Raw genomic sequence first — 13,969 nt, 5'->3', positions numbered from 1 at the left:
AATCCTTGCTATGTGGGTGTTTATTATACAGCAGCCCTGGGGAATGGAGACAGAGAAAGAGAGAATAAAAGAAGGACGCTATTTCCTAAATGTGTGCTTGAAAACCAAAGCAACTTATTTGAAATATGAAGCTAAGTAGTCTAAGTCCTTCCTTAATTATTGATAAGTTGAAACATGTCCTGTGCAAGTTGTAATACGGTATCCGTCATCAGCAAAATTAATACGATTAAAGAGTAGTAGTTCAAATAGTAATCCTTTTATCACTTCCTACCTTGCAGGCATTAGAAAACATTCAGACTCTAGTCCTGCTTGGGACAACACCTGGGGCTTCTTTGTGAACTCTTGTGAAAGGACCGAGCAAAGGGGGGAAGTGGGGGAAATCAAAAGAAAACAGGAAGAACAGAACCTAGGACTCGCGTCAGCTAATAATTGGGAAAAATATATTCTTTCCCCATTCTAAATTACGTATTGTGCTAAATCTATTCTTTTGTGAATTTCTCATGAATCCAAATCTGCTCTTGGCAGACTGAATGTTGCACTGCGATAGTAAACACTGTACACTTTTGAAATGGCTAATTTTTTAATACTGGCCACGTCAATCAAAATTCTCCTAGAGACATATTCACAGGGCTGTGGAGTCGGTAGATAAATGTTCCAACTCCGACTCCTCAGTTTTTTGTACTTCAGACTCCGACTCCAGGTACCCAAAATTTCCTCCGACTCCGACTCCACAGCACTGGTTAATTTTCAGATCGTTTAAAATGGAATGTCAAGTTGAGAGAAATGAGCATTTTCGACTTTTTGCTTTTAATCAAGGTTCTAAGGCCGCAAAAGCTGCTTGCAACATTTGTGCTGTGTATATAGTGGGTGCTATAGCTGAAAGAATCGCTCATGATTGGTATGCCAAGTTCAAAAATGGAGTCGGTAGATAAATGTTCCAACTCCAACTCCTCAGTTTTTTGTACTTCTGACTCCGACTCCACAGCCCTGAATATTCAGCACCATTTTAGACAGAAGGCTGGTTTGTTGTTTCAGAATCGCCTCTTTTGCACTAGTCTGTTGCTTTACCTCTCTATTAGTAACTTGGGATCTTCCTGGCAATGTTATACGACCAGGGTGGATAAAAATATATATATAAATTATACTTTAAAAAACACAAACATGTTTTGAGGAAAAAACTATCTAAAAGATACATTATAGTCCAAATTGTGTGTATATATACATAAAAATTAGACTTTTTTTTTTTTTAAAAAAAAACATGCTTTTTTGAGGAAAAAAAGCTATCTTAAAGATAGTTTTCTATTTAAGATACGTTATAGTCCAAAATGTATTCACCATGAAATAAGGATTAATTTATAATTATGAAGCATATGGCTGTATATTCATACAACATTTAAATCTTTTGATAAATGAATTCCATTAATACATTCATAATGTCATGGGTAGATATCTTCACTGATGCTTGGTTTTGCATTTCTACAAACAGTGAATTTGTGTCTGCAGAGATAAAATGCTTCTTTACAGCAAAAAAATGTTATAAAATATAGCTTTGAAAAAAAAGGCCTTAGCTCTATTGTTCCTTTGCAAATCAATACACATAGAATTAACCCCTTACCTCTTTAAGTGCTAAGTTTATATATCTGCACAAGGAGCTTAAGTGTCATGAAGGAGGGGCAAGCAGTAAAAATGAAAGTGAAACCATTTGAAAGAATACTCCACTAGTCTTGAGATCTTCGTGTGTATATCCTGAGATTTATCATATTATTCTCTCCTTGGAGGAGAAAATCTATGATAAAAGAGATCCAGTGTGGGAATATTTTAATGAAGTTCCTCTATCTATGGGTAAGGCAGGCACGTGTGCAAAATGCAAAACACTGTAACAAAGTTATTTTTCAAAAAATGAAACCTTCAACTGGCTTTAAACATTAAGATTAAATCAGCAAGAAAACTATGATTTAAATCAAGACTTTCAGACTAGTGATTTAAAGTGATTTCAATCAAATCCACCCTGTATACTATGTAAAAGCATTTCACAAAAAAGGAATAAGGATATAGTAAAAGTTAATTTTGAATTTCTGTGAAATGTATATATCTGCATTATGGATTAGCTCTTCTCCCCTCTCCAGAAAAAAAACCAACCCCAAAGCAAAAACCCTTCTATATTTTTTTTTGTTTTTGTTCACTTCTCTATCGCCCTGATGACAAAGGTCAATAGCAGAAATGCTGTAATTCCCCGCGTGACGTATGGCTGACCTCCGCTACCAACAGGGCCCGGGTGTGTTGAGAAAACACAATCTTGCCTGGCTTTGGATCACTTCTTAGTTGTGTTTAACATATCGTGGAGTGTAACAGTGTCTGTTTTGAGAAGCTGTGCAATTCATGTGCCAAAAGTATGCTTCCAGGACATCTACTTTAGAGACTGAAGAAAAGAGCATCTTGGGGCTGCAGCTGCATATAAAGGTACTATTACCACCACAGCTGTAGGAGAAACGCTTATGCTAGAGCAGAAGTGTCAAAGTCCCTCCTCGAGGGCCGCAATCCAGTCGGGTTTTCAGGATTTCCCCAAATGAATATGCATGAGATCTATTTGCATGCATTGCTTTCATTGTATGCTAATAGATCTCATGCAGATTCATTGGGGGAATGCTGAAAACCCGGCTGGATTGTGGCCCTCAAGGAGGGACTTTGACACACCAGTGCTAGAGGAAAACACCATCAACAAAGGCAGGAGGCTGGTTTTCAACATAGTTACGTTTCAGAAAAATAAAACACATTTAACTTTTGACAGTCAAGCTGGAAGCTACCTGCATGTTAGAGGGAAAAAAAGTGGTTTTTATCATTAGCTAACGTACTATTGTTTGACTTACAGCATTATACATAGAAAGGGAAAAAAATGTTAATAACAGGCAAATCTTATATAGGTACTTTTAGAGAGTAGAGTATAATTTTATGTTTCAGCTTTGCATTGAATAAATCTAAACCACAAAATTGAAAGAATACATGATATTCCCGCCTCCCCCAAGAGCTACCAAACAAGAGAATGCATTTATTTCTATTAATCTAATCTAATCCTTAGGTTTGTATACCGCATCATCTCCACGTTCGTAGAGCTCGGCGCGGTTTACAGTAGAAGAAATAGGAAGGAACGACAACAGAGGGTTAGAGGTAGAAGTGTGAAGAAAATTTAGAGGACTTGGGATGCCAAGATAAAAGAGTTTCCTTGATTTCTCTTCATACTATGGTCCCTTTACATTACCATTCGCACTACTTTCTCTGGTAGTCAACGTTCTCTTCAGAACAGAGCAAGGAACACGTCAACGATGCAAGGTTGATATCATTTTCCCCTATCTATTTTCGTCAAATTCTCTAAAAGGGCAAATACTAAGAGAAAAGATTCATTCTTGATCATCTAAAGAAGAGCTAGTTGATGTGATTTTGACACAGCTGCGGTTATTACTGCAAACAATCCTGCCTGCTTTCCTAACGTACCTATCGCCCAAAACCCACTTTTTTTTAAAAAGCTGCTAAACAGTAGGGTGGACTGGACACACCCCCTTCTCTGGGGTTCTAAATCAGATCAGCAAGACAGAACAAATTGCTCTATGTAGCATAAATTAGGAAAGGAAATTAAAATCGGTCCCCAAGATTCCCTCCGTCAAAGCTTTGATGTTTTCTGCATTAGTACACGAAATGCCATTTTCTCATGTCTGTTTGTTATTTGAGTTGCACAATGCATCATCAATTGGAATCATATTTCTAGATCCCTTTTATTTAAAACCAAAATATTTTCTCAGCTGAAGCCGAGTCCTCGCAAAAAAAGTTGCTTTAAAAATGTTGGGGGGGGGAGGGACAGATTTTGTTTCTTTTTTTTGTTCCCTGTAAAGAAAACTGCTTCAAATTAAATTACTATGTTGGAAGAATTTCCTGTTGTCAAAAAAACCCCCAGTTACCCCAAACAAAACAAAAAATATAGCCCACATTTGCCACTGAAATAGCATTAACCGTTTCCAAGTTAAGTTTCAAAAGAACGTGAAACAATTCAACGTCTCTCACATTCTGAAAACAATAGATTTGTTTCAAGACATCAAGCTGGTTTAGTGCGAGCCTCAGCGTTCTGTCTCGGTTAATAGCAAACACAACTCCCATCTGTTTTTGAACTTTGGCCAAATCACTCAAATGACATTTCAGAATGGCTTATGTGGGCCGCTTGCAGGCGGCTAATCCCTCGTTGCAAGATTATCCACTTTGATCAACCAACTCTAGCAAAAGGCCAGATTCGTATGACTTGCAGAACGATTCAGCTCAAACCCTGACAGAGCACAAACAAGCTTCGACAAAAAAAAGCGCAACCTAGAATTCTTTTAGTTTCATGTAGTGTCAGTACAGAGCGATACCAACCTTCTGCAAACTCCATGCAGATCTGGGCTCTCTGCCAACTCCTGCCTCTGAAAACTGCACAAGAAAAAAAAAAACCACACACACACACACACACACCCAGAGCTGTCAGCTTTCCGCAGAGAAGAAAAGGCTGGTCTGCAAAGCTCTCCTTTCAGCTTCCATTCACATCATTTGATGGTGCTTCACTGCACACTTGCTACCAAATCCTTGCATCATAATTTGGTCTGCCCACAAACTGCAAACAGGCTCCATGTTTGGGCTTATGTAACATTTGCTAGTACTGTAAAAGTGTGCTTGAGTCACAAAGGTCCTGACAGATACGTAGGGGGAAAAAAAAAAGGGAGGTGGAGTCCGATTTCATCGAATATAGTCGGAGCAGGAGTCCTTGCTGCTGTAAATTAATCCCTCCATTATAAAAAGGGCAGCCTGCCAGGTTTTCAGAAGGCGGACCTTAAAACAATTCAAGTCCTAATCACTTACTGACCCAGTTTTGTCTTTCGTTCTCAGAGCTGAGTTACAGTCTTCCACATCCAAATCTGCTAAAGAAAATAAAACAAACCCCCCCCCCCTAAAATCCTTATCGTTCATGTATCATCTGCTTGCAGAATATAGTCAACACACTGATATAATATAATGTGTGCGTTTAAATATAAAAGAAAAATTTTGTGGCCAAAATTTTTCAAGGGAAACATCAGGTGTCAATGCACAGAACTAAAAATAGCTACATTTTAATTATAACAAAAGGTGAGCATAGGTCATGCTGCTAGAATCCTTATATATACTTGAAATAGTGGGTGTAAGGTGTGTGGATCAATTTATTCACAAACTATGTTTCTGTTACTTTATTCTTGATATGCCGATGTCATTATGTAAACCGCTCTGAACTGCTTGTGGTATTGCGGTATACAAATAAAAGTTATTATTATTATTATTACCGTGCACATCAAAATGATTTACAAAGCAGATATCAAAGATAGAAAATGAACTACACTTCTCCCTCCATATTTGCTGTGATAGGGGATTAACAGAACCGCAAATACAGAAAAACTGCGAATAACCTTTTCATATGTTATTCGAGGTTTTCTATTAAAAAACATCACGAATATGGTGAAACTGCGAATAACAGAGGGAGACCTGGCCTGTTCCTGAAGGAGAGGCAAAACACGGTGAAGAAAGCGCTGGGAATTGATTATTTTTTTCTGGAAACGCTGATGTAATTTGGGGGGCAGGAGCCAGCATGCTAAAATCTGCAAATACGGAGGGAGAAGTGTACAATATTCAATAGGAAAGTACACAAACAACAAAACAAACAAATAAAAAAAACACACACACAACACACAGGTACATTGCATTCAATTCTGGTCTCCTTATTTCAAAAAAAGATAAAGTGGCACTAGAAAAGGTTCAAAGAAGAGCGACCAAGATGGTAAAGGGGATGGAACTCCTCTTGTATGAGGAAAGACTAAAAAGGTTAGGGCTCTTCAGCCTGGAAAATAGATGGCTGAGGGGAGATATGATTGAAGTCTACAAAATCCGTCAAAAATTACAAAAGACTAGGGGACACTCAAAGTTACAGGGAAAAACTTTTAAAAGCAATAGGAGGAAAATTTTTTCACTCAGAGAGAATAGTTAAACTCTGGAACGCATTGCCGGAGGTTGTGGTAAGAGCGAATGGCGTAGCTGGTTTTAAGGAAGGTATGGACAAGTTCCTGGAGGAAAAATCCATAGTCTGTTATTGAGAAAGACATTGGGGAAGCCATTTGTTTGCCCTGGATCGGTAGCATGGAAAGTTGCTACTCTTTGGGTTTTGGCCAGGTACTAGTGACCTGGATTGGCTACCGTGAGAACGGGCTACTGGGCTTGATGGACCATTGGTCTGACCCAGTAAGACTATTAAAAAAAAAACAACAAAAAAAAAAAAACCCCAACAAAAAACAAAGGTACACAAATAGATATTGCTTATTGCAATCCTGTTCCTAATCCAAGTTAAAAAAAAAAAAAAAAAAAAGATAGGGATTCAAATCTAAGAGATTCCTCCTCTCTCAAAGGCTTTGGGACATCGTTCCATAAATATGGCATCAAAATATAAAAAGTGCTCTTATGAAACCATTCATGCCATGCTGTTGATGAAGAAGGAAGAACCAAATAGTAATCGCCAAGAGAACATAAAGCCCAAGATAAGGTATAATAGCATATCAAAGAAGCCAAGTAGCGAGGAGATTGTCCAAAGATCATTTTGGTAGGGCATCAGAATTATGCTCGATTGTTACTGGAGGTAAGAATAAAAAGTATCCCCGACGCTGAAACAGGAGGGCAAGATAAAGGGACCTCTCCCCCTGAACCCGAGCTTCTGAAAGGTCAAGCGAATTCCAATTACAGCATTAGGTGAATCTCTTCATTAAGGTGGTTAGTAAATCCCAAATTAATCAATATATGGTGCCCACTCCAGCTTCAGCCATATCAACTGTCTCCAGGGAAAAGAAGAAGATTGGCATAGAGCAGGGGTCTCAAAGACCCTCCTTGAGGGCCGCAATCCAGTCGGGTTTTCAGGATTTCCCCAATGAATATGCATGAGATCTATGTGCATGCGCTGCTTTCAATGCATATTCATTGGGGAAATCCTGAAAACCCGACTGGATTGCGGCCCTCAAGGAGGGACTTTGAGATCCCTGGCATAGAGGGTGATCGGAAACTCAGCCCAAGATCTCCAGCTACTCTCCTCTGGCTCTACAGGGGTGCTTGGTGCTGAAACTACAGTAGCCCCTTCACCTCTGGAGAGGCAACTTCTGGCTGCCTCCTGCGAGGGTGAAGCAGTGGCAAAAAGCCACCACAGACGATGGTTGACAATTTTGATGGCTAAGTTGTTTGCTGCATTGAAAGAAGGGCCCAATATGCAAGGTAAGGCCTCAGGCTTAGTACTTTCTCCAACCAGGAGTGTTGAGGCCACTTGACAGACTAATCGAAATTACGTTGAAGTCGATCTGCCCTGCAGTGAAGAATTTACATAAACTCTCAATTTAAAGGTTTGGAAACAAGGTTTAATAACCAAGGGAAGAAATCTACTGTGACGAAAATATTTTGGAAGACTACAGAAATTCAAAACTAGTTGCTGCCAAGACCACGCTTTCTTACTTTGGAAGATTAAAAGTGCAGAAAACAGGGCTAAGGCTCTGAATTTCAGAATATTACAAAATTCCCTTGAAAAGAGGAAACTGAGAGGGACATGATCAAAACGTTCAAGATAATGAAGGGAATAGACTTAGTAGATAAAGACAGGTTGTTCACTCTCTCCAAAGTAGAGAGAACGAGAGGGCACTCTCTAAAGTTGAAAGGGGATAGATTCCGTACGAACATAAGGAAGTTCTTCTTCACCCAGAGTGGTAGAAAACTGGAACGTTCTTCCAGAGTCTGTCATAGGGGAAAACACCCTTCAGGGATTCAAGACAAAGTAGATAAGGACAGGTTGTTCACCCTCTCCAAGGTAGCGAGAACGAGAGAGAACTCTCTAAAATTGGAAGGGGATAGATTCAGTACAAACGTAAGGAAGTTCTTCTTCACCCAGATGGTGGTAGAAAACTGGAACGCTCTTCCGGAGTCTGTCATAGGGGAAAACACTCTCCACGGATTCAAGACAAAGTTAGACAAGTTCCTGCTAACCAGAACCAGAACCAGAATGTACGCAGGTAAAGCTAGACTCAGTTAGGGCATTGGTCTTTGACCTAAGGGCCGCGGCGGGAATGGACTGCTGGGCACGATGAACCACTGATCTGACCCAGCAGCAGCAATTCTTATGTTCTTAAATACATGTCCCCTTGAGATACTTTAAAAAAAATAAAAAAAATTTGAGGGAGGTGTTTAATTATCTGCACACTGGTTTCCCACTGGTATTTATATGTCAAATAATTTTTGTTCTTCTAAGGTATTTTTGCTTTCTACTCCATTGATGACAGTTTATATCCTCCAACTTAGGAATCAAGGAAACTCTTATATCTTGGCATCCCAAGTCCTCTAAATTTTCTTCACACTTCTACCTCTAACCCTCTGTTGTAGTTCCTTCCTATTTCTTCTACTGTAAACCGCGATGAGCTCTACGAACGTGGAGATGATGCGGTATACAAACCTAAGGATTAGATTAGACTAGATATCTTACTGCAATGCTGGACTCTTCACAAGATGAGATTTCTTCTTACAGAACTACTCTATTGATCTCCTTTGTGCAGGATAAAGAAGCTTTACTTCGACTATACTATAGGATCTCCTTCAGTTACCTTTTTAGGTAATAACAATTTCTTGTTTCCTGATGTATCAAGATCAATACAAAAAAAAAAAAAAAAAAGAAAAAAAAAGGATTTCTTCTCATGAGACAGGGAGGTTACTTCCTTGGGTGGCAGATTTCAGCTACGCTTTCTTTGTAAATGTATTTGTAACTTGGAACAACATTACCTATCTTTTTTGATTCTTTGCAACATTGTAGGTTCTTACATAGTAAATTACCATCTGATGGTTCAAGTTGGTTTATACTGATTTAGGGAGTGAGGTTAGGTTTTTCGTTGCAACATTTATATACCTCACACTTACTCTTTTAGCCACAATGAGCGCAGGGGCAAGAGTCTGGGCATTCCATTAAGAGTTATTACAAATTTAACAATAAAAACCAAATCAAAATTTAGTAACCATGTACTTTCTAAATAAATATGTCTTCAACAATTTCCAAAGTTTACTATAGTTTGTCCGATATCTTATGGCACATGGTAACTCATTCCATCAACTCGCAGCCTGATAAAAACGTAGCCAAAACCATCTTCATAGTGTTTCGATAGTGCAAAATTAAAAATTCTCTAGATTATAGACTTGAGCTTCTATCTGATAAAATCAACAAGTGGAAACATATAGCTAGGAGCGTATCTATGCAAAAATAAAAAAAAAAAAAAAGATAAGACATGTTTCCACCGATAACCACTGCAGTTTTCAATAACAATGGCATAGCCCTCCCAAACTTTGAGACTTTAAAAATCATTTGGGCTGCAGCATTTAACAAGCACATATACTTCCCCCTCCCGATTTGCTGTTTTAAGATTCATGATTTCGATAATTCGTGATTTCCTAAAACCTGAATCAACCCCACCTCCCTCCCGCATCCCGGACCTTACCTGATGGTCTAGTAGTCTTTTGGGGCAGGAGCGATCTTCCTATGCTCCTGCCCCGTGCAGATCACTCATCCAAAATGGCTACCGTGAGTTCTCGTCGTAGTCCTTTTGGATAAGTGATCTGCACTGGGCAGGAGTGTAGGAAGATCGCTCCTGCCCCGAAAGATCGCCAGACCACCAGGTAAGGTCCGGGATGCCAGGGGGAAGGCAGGAGGGAGATGGGGGTGGTGTAGAGTCAGCCCAAAAGTTATTTGCGAGTTTTTTATATTCGCGGGCCTGCTCTGCCCCTAACCCCCGCGAAAATTGAGGGAGGAGTATATTTGTTTTGTATTATTTCTTATTGTTAGGCAGCTTTACCCTGCTTTTCAATCATGACCCCCTGCATTTTGTGGACCACTGTGCCTAACAAATGATTTAACGCTTATTTCTTGTTTAAAAATTCCGTGTATGGCAGATTTCTGTACAAACCCTCAAATTCCGTCTATGGTACTTAAAGTTCTGCACATACATTGGTGCACATATACGCGCAACTTAACTGGGATAATTGGTGCCGATAACTGAAAACCAGCACCTCGTAATTGACACTAATTTAAAAATTACATGCACGATTCAGAAAGTGTGATTCTATAGAAGAATGCACCAGTTGCAATGTGCAAATTTGAAAAGGGGGCATAATCAGGGTCAAAATCAGGGGGCATTCCTAAAAGATAGGTGCGTTGTTGTAGAATATACCCGATGCCTGCACCCAAGTTATGTGTTGCAGATTGGCACCAAGCGTGATTCTATAAATGGTACGTGCACCTTGCAGAAGCACACCAAGGAAAGGTTAGGTACTTACCTCGATAATCTTCTTTCTAGTAGACAGGCACATCATTCCTGAACCTGGGAAGCCAATCTGTTCCTGCGAGAATTCATGGAGAGCCTCATTATACTCTTTTGCTCCACCTTCCATCTCTCTAGTCTGTCCAAAGTCCCCAGCCTATGGTCATTGGTATCTTTCAATATTACTCCACCATCACTGGGGAGAGAGCTACGCTTGGTCATCTACGTCATCAGGGAATTCACCTTTTGTGTAGTAAATAGCTGGTAAAAGGATGCATCCATCGGATAAAGTTTAGTCATGGCCTCGGACACCCGAAGATACTCTTCCGGGACTTCTCAGTGGTCCGTTAACATTTTAGTAATGTCCTGGTGAAAGCATGCGGCCTAAGCCTTAGTGTTGCTCATCAACGAACCCTGGGTAGCAGAGGTTTGTGGAGTATCTTTAATTCCTGGAGAGACTCCGTAAGTATTTCCAAAACCACAGAGGGCTTAAGTAGCCTGTTCACCTGATCCAGATCTGGCCCGCCTTAACCATAAGGGTTTCTTCACTCTCTGGAAACTCAGATCTATTAAAGCATATTTCGATACGTCGGCATTCAAAACCCTGGTTCAAGCACTCGTTCTAAGCCTACTTGACTATTGTAACATCGCCTACTTATCCCTCTCCCAAAAGAATATGCGACACTTACAATTAATGCAAAATGCAGCGGTCAGACTAATCTTTGGGCTAAAGAAATTCGACCACGTGACACCCTACTACCGGCAGTTGCATTGGCTACCAATGGAAGCACGCGTAACATTTAAGTTTGCCTGCTTCTGCTTTAACCACAACAATACACTCCAAATTTTGCCAAAAAATCCTACAATAGAAATAACACAAAGAGGCAACCTAGTCACATCAAGGTTTGTGAGGGGGACGCTCAGGGCACCAAAAAATGGTTCACCACTTACAACCCAAACTTTAATGAAAAGTTGTAGATAAAGAGTGAAGGGTGAACCATCAGTGATAGGAGCACAGCTCCGACACTTCACTTCTGGGTCAAGGCGGTAAGCCTCCACCCCCACACCATCATCGAGCACCCTAAGTGTGCTGTAAATTAAAGGGACGGAATCCACTAAATCAAACAAATAAATTAATTAAGTGAGTAAATCAACTCAACACAGAAAACCTGAGCGACCCCCAGACAAACCCTGCCAGCCAGACCCCCCGGACCACACAACAGAATCACACGTCACCATACAAAAAATGCCAAATAAATACGATACTTATCAGAAACTATTAAACGCAAAACCGCGCCAGGAGAAAAAGGTTCAACCACGCTGGTTTTGGGAGGAGCCCTACTTCAGGAACCTGACCCCCGACGGAAAACAAACAAACGAACGGAGAGGTCGGCTGGAGGGCGGGGTGCCCGAGCGGAAGAGCACACACGCCTAAAACGGATCCCCAGGCGACGTCATACACAAACCAACCAATCATACAACAACAGTTTTTCGGAAGTCCACAGATCGGACTTCATATTTACATTACACCAGCTGTCATCCTGCCAGGTTGCGCCAATCGTTGCCTGTGGGGCAATTCCTCAGGATTCGCCGTATCTGTTCTTCTTTGGTGGAGTTTAAGGCTCAAGCCAAGTTATTATTCCAACGTTTTAAGGCCCGCGGCTATCCGGATTGGACTATCAGGAGAGCTTATCGCAGAGCACGTTATGCCAACCCTGAGCTATTACGATCTCCTGCCATCAGACCACATTTAGACCAGCAGGTGTGCGTTATATCGTTTTCCAATCAAGCCCATCAGATAGCGAACATCGTGAGAAAGCATTGGCACGTTTTGGACCACCATCTTGCCTTCAAGGAGTCCCCCTGCATAGCTTTTGCTCGTCCCAAAAATTTGAGGGACTTATTGTCCACGAGAAGCTGGGCTTCTATTGGGGGCTGCCATAAACCATGTGGCCACTGTGACATGTGCCCCCTATCTCTGTCTATTTCCAACTGGCAACATCCTCGGACTCAAAGCACTTATCATCTCAGATCTCAAACGTCTTGTGATTCTGAATGGGTAGTTTATGTTATTATCTGCCCATGTGCGTTATGCTATGTGGGGCGGACCAGTAGAAGGGTCAGAGTCAGGTTGCAAGAACACAGAAGTCGGATTCGCACTGGATCTCACTCTGCCCCTCTTGTACCGCACTGTGCTGAACTTGGACATCGGTTTACTGATCTGTCTTGGTTCGTGCTTGAGCAAGTCCCTTGGGATTTCAGGGGGGATAGGCAGTCCCATTTGAATCTTAGGGAACAATATTGGATTTTCCAATTGCAATCTGTCTATCCCAATGGCCTTAATGAAAGTGTGGAATGGAACACTATCATTTAACTGGGTCCTTGGTTTTGGGTTTCAGGTTTCAGTGGGGGGTTTTCTGGCTGGTGTGATTGGTTCGTTTCCTTGTAGGATGCGTTTTCTTTGTTTTTGAGTGGTGTGTGTAATTAAGGGCGTGTTTTCGCCCTTGTGTGTGATTGGTCTGTATGTTGTTGTATGATTGGTTGGTTTGTGTATGACTTCGCCTGGGGATCCGTTTTAGGCGTGTGTGCTCTTCCACTCGGGCACCCCGCCCTCCAGCCGACCTCTCCGTTCGTTTGTTTGTTTTCCGTCCGGGGTCAGGTTCCTGAAGAAGGGCTCCTCCCAAAACCAGCGTGGTTGAACCTTTTTCTCCTGGCGCGGTTTTGCGTTTAATAGTTTCAGATAAGTATCGTATTTATTTGGCATTTTTTGTATGGTGACGTGTGATTCTGTTGTGTGGTCTGGGGGGTCTGGCTGGCAGGGTTTGTCTGGGGGTCGCTCAGGTTTTCTGTGTTGAGTTGATTTACTCACTTAATTAATTTATTTGTTTGATTTAGTGGATTCCGTCCCTTTAATTTACAGCACCTTTCTCAAGCTCAATCAACTTGTACCTTCGCTTAATCTTTGTAAACCACATAGACCTTCACAGTACTGCGGTATATAAACTGTTGTTATTATTATTATTATAATGTAAGTCTCCCGCTATAGAGGACCCAGACTGGAAGAGTAAAGGCATATTTACTGAATTTTCCTCATCCCAGTTCTCATCCAACTGGACCCGGACTTGTGCACATGGTCCTGTTGGGGTTGACTTGCACTCTTAAGGGACCACCACAAACTCACAAGAGTTCCATGCGGCTGCTGCTGATCAAATAGGCTTTGTATATCATATTAATGAATGCTGGGGGAAATCCTTGTCTAGGATGCCCACAGGGCTCCTGTAGTTGTTCCCGCATCCCTTTCTGGGATTTTTCGGCAGGTGCGCAGCTGTGCTTCACCAGGGACAGAGATGCATGTTACACCAGGGATGCATTATCGCCTTTTCCCTGCTCCAATCAGGCCTTTTGCCCTGGAACTCAAATCATCCAAGAACTTACACCCTCAAGGAAATTAGAGGCTAAGCCAAAAGTTCCTGTTCCCCTACACACACCATGCGGAACATGGACAATCCTCAGGCAGCCATCCATCACAAATCTGCCATGAATATGAAGTAACCTGGCCTGAGGAATTGATCCCAACTAATTATGAGCTAAAGCGAGTTATT

At 41.1% G+C, this 13,969-nt stretch overlaps 1 protein-coding gene across 5 annotated transcripts in view; it reads right to left on the bottom strand.

Annotated features, from left to right (window-relative positions):
* Window positions 1–13,969, bottom strand: part of ATXN7 (ataxin 7) — a 108,061-nt gene that overhangs the window by 50,989 nt on the left and 43,103 nt on the right. The window contains exon 1 of one of the 5 annotated variants that reach the window (XM_033926175.1): window positions 4,399–4,481. The exons of the other annotated variants lie outside the window; for them this stretch is intronic. Within the exon in view, the coding sequence (XP_033782066.1) occupies window positions 4,399–4,414 (16 nt within the window). The 5' untranslated portion in view covers window positions 4,415–4,481. Of the gene's footprint in view, window positions 1–4,398; window positions 4,482–13,969 lie in introns of those variants that run through there. 5 annotated transcript variants of the gene reach the window in all.

Source organism: Geotrypetes seraphini, chromosome 17, assembly GCF_902459505.1.
Source record: "Geotrypetes seraphini chromosome 17, aGeoSer1.1, whole genome shotgun sequence".
NCBI classification, from domain to species: Eukaryota; Metazoa; Chordata; class Amphibia; order Gymnophiona; family Dermophiidae; genus Geotrypetes; species Geotrypetes seraphini.
This window is presented reverse-complemented; position numbering and strand designations above follow the sequence as displayed.